This window comes from Lissotriton helveticus, chromosome 3_1 (genome assembly GCF_964261635.1).
Source record: "Lissotriton helveticus chromosome 3_1, aLisHel1.1, whole genome shotgun sequence".
Taxonomy (NCBI): Eukaryota; Metazoa; Chordata; class Amphibia; order Caudata; family Salamandridae; genus Lissotriton; species Lissotriton helveticus.
Window position 1 is genome coordinate 617,203,332 of NC_136061.1, and position 18,952 is coordinate 617,222,283.

The following is an 18,952-nucleotide window of genomic DNA, read 5'->3' on the forward strand; positions in this document are numbered from 1 at the left end:
TGAGACCTATTGACTTTATCAATGGTTTTTAACCATACAGAACAGCATCCCCGATGCTGTGCAGCATGGCTAAATAAGAACAAATCTGATGATACAAATGGCCACATACTGTTTAGGCACGCACACCACACATGCACGTGCCTACAAAATGACACAGCCATGTATTTCTTTGTATTTGCCTATGCTATTGGATCCTCAAATAAAAATGCATGAAAGTATTTTTTTTATGTCTGGAGGGGCAAGGTGGAGGACATGGGTGGGGCAACATTGAGGTCATGGGTGGGGAAAAGCAATGTGAGGGTGGCGAGGAGAAGCAGCGAACGACAGGGTTGAAGTGCACGGGGGAAGGAAAATAGAGGTCAAGAGGACAGAAAAAACACAGAAGCCACAGGTATCAAGGAGAAACAACAGGCAACAGAGGAGGAGTGAGTGAGTGAGGGGAAGCAACACAGAGGGTGGGGCAATGGAAGAAACACAGAGAGTGGAAGCAGGGAAGAGAAGCAACGGGCAAGAGAGCAAACTGGAGCAGGTGGGGCAGAAGTACATGGGTGAGAAAGCAACAGGGCAGCACATGAGAGCAAATACACCATGGAGGAGGCAGGAATAAGGATACAAGTGACAGACAGCAGCTAGAAGAGAGAAGTACATGAGGGGGACAGCTGGAAAATACATGCACTCTTGTGGGGTGCTTAACCAAAAACAAAGTAGTGCTTGTAAAGCAAGCAGTGGAAGCATAGCAGCCAGCCAATCAAAAGATATGGTAAAGAGGCTTTATCTTATGGGAGGGGCACATTTAAGATTGACAAGCTAGGACACAATTAAGAAGCAGACAAATGAGAGTGATAAAACAACCAAACAATGGTAAGCAATGTACAGAATGTAAGACTGTGCTGTCTGGGTTGACCTAAAAGGAGAAGGGAGAAGTAGTACAGTAAGAGGCAGACACCAGTAAAAAACTATTGAACATTTCTATTGTTACCCCTCCACAGCAATGACTGTTGGCTGAGGGCTTTAGTGCACACCACACCACACCATCACCACATCTACTGATGGCTGGGCTGACAGCTGAAAATGTTTCTTATGTCTCCCAAACATCATTTAAACAGGACAGAGCACTGTTAATTTCTGGTTTGTCCACTGCAGTTCTGCACAAATCAGCTCTGCTTTACCCTTTCCCATTCTATCAACATTACAGACACTGACATTGACTCTTAAGTCCAGAATTACTTTGTGAGGGGCTTGCATTACAAAACTGATGGGATTCACTTTCAAACGCAAATCATGATTCAAATTTGAAAGTTGCCTAAAGTGATGCAAATAGCGCTATGTGCAAGGGGGCATTCCATGAGTGGTACATGACATTTCCATGCAGTCATGATGGATTTTGACGCAAATCTTTACCTACACACATTTGTAGACAGGGATTTCCATCATAAAGGTAAACATATTATAAATGGTCCTTCTGAAGGGGCACCTTTAAACGTTTTCCCTTCCTCCTCTGCTTTTTGCTGGATTCTTTTTGTTGGCCTTAGCTCTGCTAACCAGTGCCGCTAAAGTGATTAAGTACGGGTCGGGCAAAGGGATCAGCCTTGGCCAACTGAACAGTACCTTAGATACGTCATTGACAGATCCACGATATGGAAAGCAAAAGGCTATCCATCGTCGTCAAAGCACAGGATTTAAGGCGATGCGTCGGCACAAAGTAATTCTGGACTTAAGAGTCAATGTCAGTGTCTGTATTGTTGATAGACAGTATTTGCCTTCTTGCCCACACCCTCACAAACAGAGAGCAGAGTCCCTCTTTCCCCCTTTCCTATCTGCCGCTCTAGATTAGTACTATCTGTTTACGATTCTCAGCTGCACCAGTCGAAAACGGATATGAATCACTACCTCTCGCGGGCTTTGGATGGCTTCTGTCCACTCGCCAATGCCCAAATCACCCAGGTGTTCTGCCCAGGCCTCTCTCAATGCCAACATAGGATTGGGGGAAATATTTATTAGCTTTTTGTAGATTATAGAGACTGTTTTATCATCTATGGGCTCCATGAGAAGATGGTCTTCAAGTGGTGTTGACTCCAGCAGTTGTTACCCCTCTAGTATATGTCTCTTAAGGGCATCTCCAATCTGTAAGTGTCTATACCACTCAGCCTCTGTCACTCAGCCTCTGTCAATTCATACTCCTATTGCAGGAACTCAAACCCAACTATTGCTTGCCCCCTGCAGTTATGTCTCAAGTTTTCTATACCAATCAAATCTCAGGGGTCTCGAAGTGCCAGGAATTGCAGGGAGCAAGCTAGAGGTCACATCTGTGATCCCTGACAACTTCCAATGAGAAACGGAATGGTTTATGTTTAAAAATAATGGGTCAGTGTTCAAAAGATTCAAGGGCAAGCCAAAGAAGGCCCCTGGGAGGCAGGAGACACATATTTCATTTTGTGTAAAGGTAGAGCTCCTATGAGCTTCTCTGTAAGGCATACATTTAGCTGAAGGTGGAGCAGAAGGGATAGCAGGAGCGTGAGTAGAGCTTCTGGGAGGACACAGGCTATCAGGGTTATAGGTATCATGCCTTTAACGATTGCAGAATGCTGTGGGAGTAAGAAGCTAAGTTAGCAGGTGGGGCCATGCTTAAAATGGAAAGTGCAAAGTGCAGATATTTTCTGTCTTGGAGTTATGCATCCTGCTCAGAAGGCCCAGAATTCACCCTTTGAAAATCAAAGGACATTAAGAGCAGGTTTGCAGGGCTTGTTTAATGTGTCTAGTTTTCTGCCTGTTAGTACACTGTAGACACTCGGGGCATGTTTACGAATTTGGCGGACGGGTTACTCCATTACAAACGTGACGGATATCCTGTCCTCCATATTACCAGTTCCATTATATCCAATGGAACATAATGGAACTCAGAATAGGGTACGTGGGATATCGGTCACTTTTGTAATACAGTAACCCGTCCGCCATCCTCGTAATCAGGCCCTAAGCTGTAGGCAGCCCAGTCTTTTTCTTGTAGTACGATCACTCTCATTTTTCCAGAACCTCCTTCAATTGTTCTGAACTAGCTCCATTGCTCCTACAAGATGCCAGGCTCCTATATGCACCATTGTTTATGAAAGTAAGCTGTCAAGCTACTATTGAACATTCCTCCAATAAGTTATTGTATTCTTCACCCTAGCATTGCACATAAATGTGCCCACTGGGCTATATGTGAAAACATTGAACAAACTATAATATTATTCTTCCTGCACTTTTGGCAAATATTTTACACAAAGGTATTATTATTGTTTATTAATCTGCACCTACTAGTGCTCCTGGGTATGCTGCATTTGGGGTACTGGTTCTGTGCTGCAACGGGCATTCATTTGCTAAATGCCAGAAGCAGTCAAAGCAACATAACAAACCTTTTACTGCCATTGGCTTTAAAAGTTGGCTCCTTGTCTCATGCTAAGCTCTTCAGCAGTGAGTTATTTGCTGTCCAGTAGCTAGCTGGAGGGAAAGGATTGTAAACTAAAAAAATACTTACAGATCCTACCACTACCATCAAGAACTCTGAAAGGGTAGCAAGGGCAGTACAGAGGTACCAAATGCAATACAGAGTTAGCATCTTCTACCCCTGGCAACCACTTTAAAACTAATTTGCTCAGTTTCTGCCCTTGATGCATGTTCTTACAGTAGATTTTTGCAAAAATGGGTTGTGTTTCAGACTATATGACTTTCCGAGGATTTTAGAGCCAAGAATATTTTGTGAGAGATGGACGATAAAGTGCTCACCAAGGATCCCCACACCGCCAAAACCAACCACCACGAAGGACGAAAGCCGTCGCCGAGTGGATGAAGAACAGCCTGAAGCTAACCTCGGACAAGACGTAAGTCCACATCCTCGGATCCATCCCCTTGGCCCGGGACGACTCCTGTTGGTTGACCGCACTGGGAACAGCTCCAACACCCATTGACCACGCACGCAACCTAGGGTTCATCCTCAACTCCACCCTCTCCATGACAAAGCAGGTCAACGCTGTCTTATCCTCTTGCTTCAACACCCTATGCATGCTCCGCAAGATCTACAGGTGGATCCCTACCGAAACGAGAAGAACGGTCACCCAGGCCCTCGTCAGCTGTAGGTTGGACTACGGAAACACACTCTACGCAGGAGCCTCGGCAAAACTCCTGAAACGACTTCAACGCATTCAAAACGCCTCTGCCCGCCTGATCCTCAACATCCCTTGCCACAGCCACATCACACTCTACCTGAGAGACCTGCACTGGCTCCCCGTCAACAAGAGGATCACCTTCAAGCACCTCACCCACGCACACAAGGCACTCCACAACACCAGACCAGCATATCTTAACAGATAACTCAGATTCTACCCCCCAACCGCCAGCTTAGCTCCGCCGACATCGCCCTTGCCACAGTCCCCTGCATCCGAAGAGCGACCTCCAGTGGCAGATCGTTCTCCCACCTCGCCGCCAAGACCTGGAACACCCTCCCCATCCCCCTACGGCAGACCCAAGACCTGCTGACCTTCAGATGACTCCTCAAGACCTGGCTTTTCGAGCAGCAGCAGCCTCCCCCCTCCCCAAAGCGCCTTGAGACCCTCACGGGTAAGTAGTGCACTCTGCAAATGGTCTAATTGATTCATTGAGAGTAGAGATTGAAGTATACACAAAAGTGATAGATGGAATGTGTCTATTAATCCCAGCCATTGGTAAATACTCAGGACTAAATCCCAGTCTATCATTATTTTCTACACCATGCCACCTCAGTTGGGACCCAGCTGTATGCAAATTTGTCTTGACCCTGCTCCAATCGGAACAGTCCAGCCCAAATTGGCAGGCAGGCAGTCACAGCCAGTGCATGTTAGGTCGGTGGGGCGGTTGAGCAGGGTGGGGAGTCAGCAGAATAGGTTTTATTTATTTATTTAATTTTACCTATTCTGCTGTCTGTCGACTTTCCCCCCTCCAGCCTCCACCACACTGCGCTTACCTGCTCTGTCTGCCACTACAGGCCATGTCCTCCCTGAACCGGAACACAAGCAACCTACAACTGGTTTTGCCCTTATTAGGGTGCATCAGTCGAGTATAGCTTGTTTCCAATTGTTCTGTGTGCACAGGACCCACGTCTTGGCATACCCGCTCCTTTAACGGAATCACACTAAAATATACATGGAATGCTTGAATCAATCTCAGCCTCTGGTAGTTACTTAAAGCCATCAGTATTTTCAACACCATGCCACCTCAGTTTGGACCCAATTGTATGCAAATTAGTCTGGCCTCTGCTCAGATGGAAACATTCCAGCTTTAACAGAATAGAGATTGAACAGTCTATGTGTTAGAGAGCTTAGAATTGAAGCAACCTCTCTCTGACAGCAAGAGACTTGTCTTTTACAGCATCCTGTTTTGCAAATACCATCAACGTATTAGGTGTGTGAAAACAGAGTACAAACAGAACAATAACTAAAGAAATGTGCTTAAACTATACTATTTGTAATCAGTTTTCCAAGGCTTTTTTTGTGAGGAGGATGCTCAAATAGCTTGTAAATGTTATCCACCTTACTGACGTCTACAAATAACATAAAAGTTATACAATAAGACTGGAAATAAAGACTGAAGAAACGTGCTTATGGTGCACGATTTGCTACCAATTTTTCAAAACTTCCTTTGGAGGGGAGTTGAATCTCAATTATCTTGTAAATATTGGGTTTTTAAGTCCTCTTGTAACTGTTGCAGTAGGTTTAGAATGTTCAATTTGCCACACATTGTCCCCTAAACTGAAATGTGACTTTCCACGCTGCACTAGGCCTTTCGGCTCAATGTGCATTAAAAGAGAAACCGAAACCCAATAAGTCAGTGGTTCCCAAACTGTGCGCCGCGGCACCCCGGTGCGCCGTAATGAGGTGCCAGGGGCGCCGTAATGAGGTGCCAGGGGTACCGCGCGCACGATGAGGGAAATTGCATGCTAGCCAGTTATGGGCAGGGAGGGAGTGGGTATCAGAGGCTCAACAAGAGCCACATTTCGGGGGGAGGGCTGAAGCTTTATGCAATGGGCTGAGTGGAGCTGCGGGGGGTCTTAGAAGGGGTGAAACAACAAGGAAGCCTCATTCACATGCAAACGGTCTTTTAAAGACCTGTGAAGTGCTTGGGGCGGCTGTTTGTGTCCTCGGGAAAGCTGTCTCAGCCCGGGCTGACACACACAGACGAGAGAGGTGGGTGGGGGGGGGGGTGCGGGCTGAAGCTCTTGGAGTACAATGGGTGTTGCGCTGTGGGTACGTGTTGTGATAGCCCACCAGCTCGTTTTGGGACAGTGGGGTCACTGGGTCACACTGTAACTGACTGTGTGTGGTGCCCCTGTCTCAAATTACTTTCTGTGCCAGCAGCATCATCAAAGTCAGCAGAGACTCTATGATAGTCTGTGAGTCATGGTGTGATCTGTGCCACTGACTGCATAAATAAGACTGCTATTTGTGACATAAGAAATAAACCATCAACCCAGAGAGGTCCGCCCGGTTTGCGCGCAGCTTATTAGTGTTTGAGTGGAGTTCACTTTTTAAATATTACAGTTTTGTTCACAATGCGCTGTACTTGTTTGTGTTAAGTGTTATTTACTCGGTCCTATGCCTATTTCACTAGTCTTCATTGCTTGATATTGTGCGAGAGAAAGTGTCACTCATAGTCACTAAAATGTCACTCATAATTAAACTGAAATTATGAACATGTCATACAAAGAAATCTTGAAACCTTGGCAGCTATGGTCGAGCGTTGTGTTGGTCAGGCAATTGCTGCTCAAATCTGCGTGCAGTGTGAAAGGTTCTCATTTCGGAGAGAGAGAAGACTGGGTGACAATATCAGTGGGTAATGGCGGCACTTGTGATTTATAGCTGTAAAAGCTGCAAGTGTGACTGTGAGGCAGAAAGTGCATTGATATTTATTTGGCTGAGAGGTGCCGTTGTGTTATGAATTTCAAGAGCAGAAAGAAATGTATGAGAATGACTGGATTACGAGTTTGGGGTCAATCTGAGTGTACATTGCGAGGTTTAGAGGCAGAAGGCTGACAAGTCTAGGCTGCAAGGGTCAGGCGTTTAAATGGGTGCAGGGAACCGGTCTGTGGGTTATAGATTGGCCGGGGGACTGGCTTCTGGTTCCACAGTGCCCAGGGGCCAGGCTGGGCGGGCCGAGCTGCAGGAGTTAGAAGCCTGCAGGGGTCACGCTGAAGTGCTACAGCCTGCAGGAATTTGATGGTGCGGGGGTCAGGCCAGGCGATCCAAGCTGCAGGAGTTATATTTATATTTGTCAGAAACATGGGTTGCAGAAGTGGGCTGTGTACAGAGTCTGTCCACGGTGGGAGGGAGGTAGGGTGGCAGCAACCAGCAGTCAATCGACCATGATGGGGATTCTAGAAACAAACGCCTGTTACTGGAATTGTAAAAGGTCGCCTCTCAAGGGACTATTCATGAATTCTTCTGAGAATGAGATTTAAGTTCTAAAAGGCCACACTGCGGTGATGGGCCTGTGGTCTTTGATCTTGTAGAAAGCTGCCGTGGGCCCTAGCTCAAGCACGGAAAACGGTCCTGATACCTGGGGTTGGCAGTTTAAGAGCACCTACAGTTGGGGTCGGAGAGCAGTGGGTCCCTCAGAACTCTGGGCCCTGGTGCCCCTGCCCCGGCTGCACTATTGAACGTTATGCCCCTGCCGTGGCATCTGAAGGGCAGGAGGAAGGGCACATTGCCTCAGCTCCCCAAAATAAAGCGAGGAATACAGAGAACCTGGAAAGTGAATTAACTCAATAAACAAAAGTCAGACATGAGAACTGATGTACACATTCGACGTTGTTCCACAACATGGTGATAGTGGCAGCACGTTATAAAGCATGGGGGGGCTGGGGTTACCACAGACACCAGAGGCCTCTTCCTACGAATGGAGGGGTTTAACCAGTGTTTTAAGTGGGATCCCGAGGGGGTTCTGTGGGTGTGGGGGGAGTCTCTTAAAGGGGCGTGGTAAAAAAATGGTGGGAGCCACAGCCAACTGCCGATTAGGTCAAGGGAGCCACAGGGCAAAAAAGTTTGGGAACCACTGCAATAAGTGATACTAAATCCTGTCACGCTGATGTGGTGTGCTTAAAAATCAACTTTTCACCACATATAGTCCAGAAATATGCAAACAGGTCATGCGCTGCACCACAGCAGAAAATATTCTCTCCCCAGGTTCAAGGAAAGACTATCTTCATAGGAGCCCAAGACAGTGACTGAGATGCCAACTTGGGATCTTGTCGCAGATCCAATGAAGTTTTATAAAGTGAGAACTTCTTCCCTACTGTTAGACATATTGTGTATATATTGTCAGTAGTCATAAGTTCTCTAAAACAGGTAAAATGTGAATGTCCCCAAATACAACCTTCCAACACCATATGGCCATCAAATATATTTGCTATAACAATGAAGGCCTCACCTTTGTACAACTATTTTTTCACACATGATACTCCTTAGAGATGCCTCGTAGGGCCAGACTATCTTCTAAGAGATCATGCAAAGCCTGTCCACACTCCACCCTTTCTCCCCTGTTGACACATTGCTGAACACAGCCTTGCTGATAGGGATAAAAACATTTCAGAGTAGACAGAATGGTTAGGAGGATAATGAAAAAGAAATCAGGACCAGTGTCTGAAAATTGAAAAAGGAGACAATCGCTTACCTAGTGCTTGAACCATTGTTAGAAGCATCACAGGAGTTGGAGGTTGAGTTGGCTTCGTAAGACACGTTCTTGCATCTTGAATCCGTCGCACAGAGGTAGGTTTCTAAGAAAGGAACCAGGCCAGTGCTGGGGAGGTTTCGAGAAGCCAGGTGACCTGCAAGACATAATGAGGCACAGTAAGAACTAGAGGCCAGGCTTGTCTTTAGTTAGAACTATTTACCTGCCACTTTACAACACAGTTTATCAGTAGTATATGCCTCTGTACAGCCTGCTAAGTTAGTAAGATTCTTTCCCAGACCTAACAGCTGCTTTGTGGTACCTGTTGGGCAGCATAGCCCTGTTCTGCTGTGTACATACATGCATGAAGAGGGGGTAATTATGTACGAGTTACAGGGTGCCTTTTTACCAAACAATGAGCGCAAATGCTTTGTTCATAAGGTGCCTTGACATCAGAAATACGTCACGTTGCAAAATTGCAAAGAGGATTTCAGCACAGAGTGCTTTATTCTCAAGCAAATGTTTTGGAAAATTGTTACATAAAATGGTATTCACAGAATACACAAGAAGTGATCATGCAACACTGAAATGGATAATTGCAATACATACGTACATATATATATAAATATATATACACACATATATATATATATATATATATATATATATATATATATATATATATATATATATATATATATAGTAACTGAAAATGTAAAATAATATTTTATTATCATACTTTAAGCCAACTCCCCGCCATGCACTGTCTTCAAGTGAAACCCCCTCCAGACAGCCAAACTCCCCCACCCCCACCCCGCACCCAACACCCTACATATAAAGCAGATCTATCATCTTTCTCCAAAAATTTCCAATAATTGTAATCAAATGTATAGTTAAATAATGCGCACAATGAAATGTTTATTATCATTGATCGCTTACTTTTTTTAATAAAGTTTTATTAAACTACATATCTGTGACTCTTTGTTTTTACATAGGTTTTATTATTACATTATAGGGAGTGGAACATCTGAAAATAAGTAATCAGAGACACATTATTAGAAAATAAAATAGAAAAAAATATCTCTTAGTCCACATTTTAACATTTTAACCCCCAAAAAATGCTACAAAAAAGCCTTGTGTTTTATGTGATACTTCTTTTGGACACATAAAATGCAAAAATATAACCGGCCCTAGGTGACACTGCAGTCCCAATTGTAGCGCTAACTTTCCTGCATGGGAAATGCTTTAAAAAAATATGGTAAGTTCTTCTGGAATCATGGTTCCAGTGACCCAGGAGACTTATGTTTTTTTTCTAGTATTGCTAGGGAGTTGCAGAACTCACTTCAGCTCCGCCAAAACGTTGAAGTAACTTTGATGATGGCCCTGACCCTTCTAGGGATATCACCAAAACCAAAATATATGCATTATCCTTCCCAGGGCCTTATGGGGCGATCCTTGAAGGAACAGTGTCACCTCACATATATTATTCCCCTTTTGCTTTTTTTTGTTTTTTTAAATCTGGCTGTCTCCATCTCAACCCACTGGCCGTATGGGGCGTAGCAGGAGTGTGCATTTTATTTAAATTTAAGGGGTGCCCCGGTTCCCACCTGGGGCATTGCAGACCATTATTATTATTGTTAAGGTCTGTGGGGGGAGCCCCAGGGACCCTGCAGCCCCACCGGTATTCTAATTTCTTTTTTTAATTACAAAGTGGCATGACCTAGTGCCCACTCGGGGCATGCCACAGCTGGTCCCGGCATTTTGTTTTTGCTAAGTGGGGTAGTTCCACATTAGGGGCTGCTGGGAAAAGCGCCGGGCCCCGCAGCCCCGCCGGCTCCCATGATTGCTTCCATCGCTGCTGCAGAGGGAGCTGACATTGTTCTAACCCTAGGAGACCAGTTTTTTTTGTTCCCGCTGGGAGGTAGCAGTTTAGTACATTTCCCTGCCTGAGTGGCGTCACGCCCCTCCCCCTAAAATATATACCACACCTCAACCTCTGCCCTGTCTCACCGGGGGTGGGGGTTTTAATTGAAATGGGCGAAAGCCTGTACTTTTCTTTTTTTTTTACTGTGGATCCTCGTATCCTTTGTGGATTCACTGCAACATTTCAAAAATATATAATTTTGGCCATGCCGAGTTCTTCTGGGACCCCACCAGCAGACCTCGGGGTTAAGGTATCGCTACCCTAGCCCTTATGTCTCTGTTTGCATTTTTTGTTAGGACTCGGGACTGTGTATAGAGTCCTAACCTAGCTACATTAGCTGATGATAGATTTCATGCAGCGATTAGATGGAGGCATCACAGTATAGTTTGAAGTGTAGGCCCACTGGAGGGTGGGAGCTAAAGTTGCTGCCAGCATAGGCAATAGAAATGTGTTGCTATAGTGCAATTGCCCACTGTAGGGCTTGAGTACTGATAATCAATGAGGAATTTTCATTCACAAAGGAAATTGCATGAAGCATCTTTATCAACAGGGTAGAATAACAATGACAATCACATTGTAAGATGCCACACTCAAAAGTAGGTTGCGCATTGAAAAATTGCGAGTCACGATAAATCAGATGATTTGATAAATATAATTCAACACATATCTGAATTATGCCAAAATTTAAGTTGTTTGTTTACTGTTTACTTTAGTTGCACTATATTAACCAGAATGCTTAGGTGCTCTCACCAGGAAGTGATGTAATTTTTTGTAGATGTGATTTAAAACAAGAAAAAAATGTGTGTTCCTGTCAGTCTCGTGAGCAAGGTCTCTATAGAGACTGAAACGCGTAGAGTTTTGTTACTGGCATGCTGTAATGAAATAAAAACGGAACTGAATCATCATTGTGGAAACGCTGTTTAAATCCGTGAGTGGGCGAGGAAGCCCTGCGGGGAAAAGAATGCAATTTGGTGACGGCTTGCCGCACCTCGAACGCCACGCCCTAGAGCTCCCAGGAGCCTGGAAGTGGGCTATTCACTGCACAAACCAAAGGTTATAGGGGCGTTATATTACATCACATATGTCATGATCAGTGACAAGACTGATGACATCACTGATGGCATCTCAAATTACATCATTGATGACATCATTCACAAAAATCACTAATGCACCCACTCACACCCCCGTAGAACCTTTCATACACCTCCTCCCACACAATTGGGCCCAAATTGGCTCGAGAGGGAGACCACATGCCCCCTCCCATCCAAAAAAAGCGTCAGTGATGGGGTCCCCAGAGCCTGAAGTGGCTTGGGAGGAGGGCCTGCACTAATGGGTTAGACTGGGCCAGGCCTGTGGTCAACCCCATACTACGCACATCCAAAGGCTGTTCCGAGCTTGGTGATTGCTACCTTGTAAAGGTGAAAAGAGGCATTTTCAAACATTTGATGACAGCAGCAGTATCTGGAACTGAAACAAAACAAAAAAACACCCACTTGGAAAAATAATCGATCAAAACTAACATATGTCTCATATTGGTAGGAAGAAGCTCAAATGGTCCTGCAAAATCCAAAGCGACCTTTTCCCAAGCATAATCAGGAAGTGGGACCATATTAATATGTGGTTCAAAAGTTCTCCAATGCTTATCAGAGATAAGACAAGTGTTGCAATCAGAGATCCACAACCTCACCTGAGAATCCAAACCTGGCCACCAATAAAATTGCTTTAAATTTCTAATGGTCGCAGACACACCCATATGTCCCTCCTGGCTCTTTTTAAACAACAAAAATCTTAGCTTGGAAGGAGGAACTAGTAAATCATGGCGGAATAAGAATCCAGAGACAATTGATAGCTCATCAGAGACTTGAGCAAAAGGTTTAACATTTGAAGAGATATTTCTCTCATGAGGCCAACCAGATCTGACAAAAGACATGTCACTTTGCAAAAGGGTATCTTAAGCAAGTTCAGAAATCCATGAGTCTTTAGACAATGGGGAATCTTCATGCAACATGTCATCAATAAGTGCCACAACACACTCCACCTCATCTTCTACAAAGGATGATGCTTCCTCAACAGGCATCCTAGACAAACAATCCGCCCTAGCATTCTTACCACCAGGTAAGTACTTGATATCAAAATTATACTCATGTAATTTGTTGAGGATTCTGACAAGTCTAGCCGAAGCTTTTCCAGTACCATTACCAAGGACGTATCCCATCCTCGTCGCCAAATGTAAAGGTGAAAAGAGGCATCTGAAGCGTTACACTTAATTTATAAGTGTTTATTCAAGAAGGTAGATTCACAATGTAAAGCCCACAACCGACTCCAGCTTCGTCTTCGTTGCAACTGCCAAACAACTGTAGAGGCAGTTACAACGAACACGCAGCTGCGAGGACATATCTCAAAGAATAACAAAGCACGAGAATAACAGTGTACATATATAATCATTGGAAATAACGAAAGATGACAGAGCGTGAAAGCACGCTCATAGAGATTGCGAGCCGCTCTTAAAGGGACAGAGCAACTCGCAACTCCAACATACCTGCAGGGAGTTGGACACAGGGCCTGGCCAGAGGGCATGACCCAATGCTGTGCATGGCATTTGTTTGGCTGCCTGCAGGAGGTTGGCTCCCTGCTGATGGGTTGGACAGAGGGCGAGCCCGCGTGAAGTGGGAGGTTGGCTTTACATATGATAACACAATATTACTTTACGTTAAGAAAACTCTAGAAATGAACTAAAAAAACTAAAAGCTAAAGTAACGTTCTAGTTAAGTAAAATGTTAAACATACAAACCAGTTGAAATTCATTAGTGAAAGTTAGCTCTGTGCCCTAAGGTTACTATAACTCGCACCCTCACCATGCACTGCTAATTACCATACATATTGCATCACTCATGACATCTTCTATGGAATCATTGATATCACTGCAATCTTTGCAAGGACTTTGTTGAAAAGAAAACTTTGCGCAAGTTAAAGTTACCGCAGGGAATGAGTCATAGTCCCATATGTATGAAAGGTTTTTGCATATCTTAATGGTTTGAAATGCTATTTCTGGCCCTTAAGAATTGCAAAATAGTCTTTCAGCACATATGAGAGGCATATGCAGTGTCGCAAAATATGATTTCTACCCAGTAGAAAACGCATTTTGAGTTTCGTAAAATAGGAAATTGCAAATAGGGATTTCCTATTTGCAAATCTTTAACCACATATACATAGCATTTCCTAATTGCGACTAGTTGCAAAACGACCATTTAAGAAATACAATTACCACAGATTGGATCAGGCGGTAACCAGGTGCAAACTATATAAAGGTACCCAAAATGCATCAGGCTTTTTCACAATGGTGACCCTGTATGTTTTAGCGAGGAGGATGGGGATTTTGGAGGTGAAGCAGAGGAGGAGGAGACAGGATAGAATATTTAGGGTGAGAGTCACCCTGTTTGAACAGACAGTGGAGGAGATTATTGATAGGTACATATTGAGTAGCCAGGTAATACGTGATATAATAGCTGAGTTACGATCTCAGCTACAAGCCCGCACACTCAGAAGCAACGCAATTCCACCAAATGTGCAGGTATTGTGTTGCCTACACCTCTTAGCGTCAGGCAGTTACCAGGTGGACTTAGCAGTGACAAGGGAGTGTCACAAAGTGCCATTTCCAGGTTCTTTTACTGGTTCCTTGACATCATGGTGAGCAAGGTCACCCAATATATCTAGTTTCCCAAAATCCTCCAATCATGGCAGCAAATCAAACTCATGTTCTACAGTAGGGGTCTCAAACCTTTTCAGTAATAAGCGCTACTTATGTTCAATAAAATTCATCCCAAGCTGCTAATTTTAGTGTTGTAATAGTGACCATATCAGATGAGATTACATTAGTGGTCACAATAGGCTAGATGACTAGCAATATCCTCATCAGTGCATCAGGCAGTGTTGCTGGTAGTAATGTTAATAAGCCTTTATCAATCTGCAATGTATCTACATGGGAAAGACATAACAGCCGCAGCTGCAATGCACAAACTTAATAATAAGTCTCCCCAGTGCCACCTGATTTATCACTCAAATTTCAGCTTTAGGTATATTTTGGAAATTATGAGGTTGCAAAATTTACACGTTTGACTTGAATATACACTTTTAAATTTTGGTCAACATAGAATAATTCAGCCACTCAAAAGTGTCTAATTTAGTAGGCTGGGCTGCACACAGGAGAGTTACTTACAAGTAGGTGTAGAGATACCAGTAGCTCTCGACCTACTCATTGGAGAAGCCTGTTCTACAGGGTAGCAGAGCTCTGCAATATCATAGGCAGTGCAGATGGCACACATATTGTCATATGTTCCCAATCCGCAACAAAATACATCTACAGGAAAAGCGCAAACAGTTTGTAATGCCTCCTTTCTCGTAACAGACGTTGTGGCCTGATTCCCACGCAACACACATGACCCATTCATGTTCCTTCACAGTGGAATCCACAACTGAAGTCAAACGTGTAAATTTTGCAACCTCATAATTTCCTAAATATACCTAAAGCTGAAATTTGAGTGATAAATCAGGTGGCACTGGGGAGACTTATTATTAAGTTTGTGCATTGCAGCTGCGGCTGTAATGTCTTTCCCATGTAGATACATTGCAGATTGATAAAGGCTTATTAACATTACTACCAGCAACACTGCCTGATGCACTGATGAGGATATTGCTAGTCATCTAGCCTATTGTGACCACTAATGTAATCTCATCTGATATGGTCACTATTACAACACTAAAATTAGCAGCTTGGGATGAATTTTATTGAACATAAGTAGCGCTTATTACTGAAAAGGTTTGAGACACCTACTGTAGAACATGAGTTTGATTTGCTGCCATGATTGGAGGATTTTGGGAAACTAGATATATTGGGTGACCTTGCTCACCATGATGTCAAGGAACCAGTAAAAGAACCTGGAAATGGCACTTTGTGACACTCCCTTGTCACTGCTAAGTCCACCTGGTAACTGCCTGACGCTAAGAGGTGTAGGCAACACAATACCTGCACATTTGGTGGAATTGCGTTGCTTCTGAGTGTGCGGGCTTGTAGCTGAGATCGTAACTCAGCTATTATATCACGTATTACCTGGCTACTCAATATGTACCTATCAATAATCTCCTCCACTGTCTGTTCAAACAGGGTGACTCTCACCCTAAATATTCTATCCTGTCTCCTCGTCCTCTGCTTCACCTCCAAAATCCCCATCCTCCTCGCTAAAACATACAGGGTCACCATTGTGAAAAAGCCTGATGCATTTTGGGTACCTTTATATAGTTTGCACCTGGTTACCGCCTGATCCAATCTGTGGTAATTGTATTTCTTAAATGGTCGTTTTGCAACTAGTCGCAATTAGGAAATGCTATGTATATGTGGTTAAAGATTTGCAAATAGGAAATCCCTATTTGCAATTTCCTATTTCACGAAACTCAAAATGCGTTTTCTACTGGGTAGAAATCATATTTTGCGACACTGCATATGCCTCTCATATGTGCTGAAAGACTATTTTGCAATTCTTAAGGGCCAGAAATAGCATTTCAAACCATTAAGATATGCAAAAACCTTTCATACATATGGGACTATGACTCATTCCCTGCGTGGAGTGGAGAAGCGTGGCTCAGTGGTTAGAGGCGGCAGACCCGGAAGCTGAGATCAGCCGTGGACCAGGGTTCGATTCCCCGCCTCGGCGGGTCTCGGGCTCAAAAATTCCACGGACTCGACAATTCTCGCTCCGGTGCCTACTCGACTCACGGGGCACACTCTGCGACTCTGGGCAATAGCTTGCTTAATCTCCACTACGGCCCCTCGCGGCGGGATGCCTGGCTTTCACCTTGTGAATACCCTGCCGGGGTATCTCACAGGGGAATACCAGGACGGGTTCCCTAAGCAAGCGCCTTGAGACCCCTGGGTGATTTGTGCGCTATATAAATCGAAATACATTTACATTTACATTTACAACTGAGAGTCACAGGGTAAATTTGGTGATGGTTTCCTAATCAGTAAAAGAATAACACACTCAGTGTATACAATGGCCAGCATGGTGTGTGTAAAGTGATCTAATGGTTTGACTTCTTATGCTCTTAAGGTGACAGTGCATGTGCCTTGCGACCCTGGCTACTCACACTGCACCTGACTCAGGGGACGGACAAGAAGTGAAAGGCAATACAACAAGGCACAGAGGACAACATGCTCCATCATTGAGAGGGCCATTGGGATCCTGAAGTCCCACTTAAGCTGCCTCCACAAAATTGGTGGGGCACTGTTGTACAGACCAGGTACATGCAGCAAGATCATCGTCACTTGTGCCATACTGCACAATATTGCAATGAAGATGGGTCTGCACGACATCCACATAGACCAAGATCCTGACTCTGATGATGAGTTGCTACTGCTACAGGTGAGGCTGGGGGGCTCATGTGCAGCAGAGGATGCACAGAGATCACCAACAACTATTTTTGAGGTAAGTATCAACTAATGCGACATTACACATGATGCTAATGCTTGGTGCATAACCAAGACACCACCTTGTATTTAGGTGGCAACAACTTTGTAAAACTCATGGATTGACTGTATCCTTGTGAATGTAACATTGTTTTTATATTTACAACAAAAGTAACTAATGTAAAACAAAACAAAGGCGACTCATTCCTTTGAGTGTACAGTGCTTCACTTCTTTCAGCTTCTAGAGTTGGGTGCTTTGTCTGGTATGGGACTGGTGATATGTCAGTTCCAGAAGTGTTACCCACTCACAGGGTTGTGGCCTGTTTTTCTCGGTCCAGTTGCTCATATGTGACTGAGTATTAGTTTCCAGGAGAATGCGACTGGATGAATAATCTCCTGCTCTGTGGGAGTGAGGCAAGCATTGTGGGCCTCCATAGCCACAGGAGCTGAAGTTTAACTGGGTGTAGAGCTAGGCATTTGTGCAGTTGTACACATGGCCAGTATCTACAACTATTAGAAATGGCAGAAGGTCTATCATTTGATGACAATGTTATATCATCTATTTTATCTGCACCTCCCTTAATCACTGACACTACTTTATATCAGACTGGTGAAAACACTGGGGAGTGGGGTCTTTGGGTGAACTTAAAAGAAACAATTGAAAACATTGATGCGCAGGGCAATTATGACTGAGTATTTGCACAGAAACATAGCTCCTAACGGTCTTATTCTCTCCAATTCCCCACACATATTCCTCAACGATGCAGAAGGTCGCTTATTGCACGGAAATGAACGAAGAAGTGGCTGGTCCTCATAATCCAAACTGCCAAAAGACTCTCAGACGCACAGCTAGTAGACATAGAAAATGGACTAAATGCACAGCTCTCCATAATGGTTTTCAAAAATAAATTAAGAGGAGAACAACAGAATTATGAATTAATCAAAAGAATATTTAACACAAGCCAAGATCAGCAAACTTCAGAAAGATCTATCTTTCAAACGTATGTTTCCAAACGGGATTCCAAACCTAACAATTCAGACGTTCCGATTTCTCAGCCACCACCAGTCAGGATCTGACAAATATCTCAGTGACTCCTCTAATAAGTTTCCCCAGGTGAATCAGGATGGAAAAAGAGGATGCCGCCCGTGGAGGGATAGGAGTTTTTATTCATAACAAAGCCCTTTTCAAACATTCTCCTCCCAACCTGTCAGATGAAACCCATATATGCATCACTTCTAGCCCCCCAAATTTGGTTACGACTGGCAACCAGCCTAGATGCATTTTTTAGGGCGAGGCCAGAGTCAAAGAAGAGGAAAAAGAAGAGGGCAGAAGGTAGAACAACAGACAGAACTCCCAATGGATGTAGACCACAAACCCCAGCCAGGGACCAGCAAGCGCACAAGGATGTAGTGAATCTGAGCCAAGTAACCTTCTCTGAGTTGCAACTCGTGGTCCTAAACAAAGGACTGGGTTTCGTTCCAAGCACAATACCAAAAATTTCCAATCTAAGATTGGACCTGTCGGAATATTTCCACGGAATCTGCTTAGAGGTATTTTTTGAGGGTCAACTCCTGGAATCCAGTGTTAAAGACACTAACACTGGACTGTGGATACAGTTTCAATTCAATCCACCAAGCAGTTCGATGTCAACCGCTGTCTTGGCTTTTGAAAAAGCCATCTCCTTGGAGACTGATAAGCTCAGACTGGAAAATAAAAGAGTTTTCAGGAATCTCAGCAACCAGGCAATCAAAGAACTTGAGAAAATGGAAAACATAGTGATCAAGCCAACCGATAAAGGCGGAGCAATGGTATTCTAACCATAGAAATGTACGAGGATGCCTGAAACACTTGCATGATCGTAGGAATTACAAGAAATTGGAGAGAGACCCTCCCA

General features: G+C 44.1%; 1 protein-coding gene across 1 annotated transcript in view; it reads right to left on the reverse strand.

The window, feature by feature from the left end:
* Positions 1-18,952, reverse strand: part of ABCA12 (ATP binding cassette subfamily A member 12) — a 644,885-nt gene that overhangs the window by 516,099 nt on the left and 109,834 nt on the right. Inside the window, exon 3 of the mRNA XM_078680598.1 lies at positions 8,677-8,830. Coding sequence (XP_078536724.1) covers positions 8,677-8,830 — 154 coding nt within the window. The remainder of the gene's footprint in view (positions 1-8,676; positions 8,831-18,952) is intronic.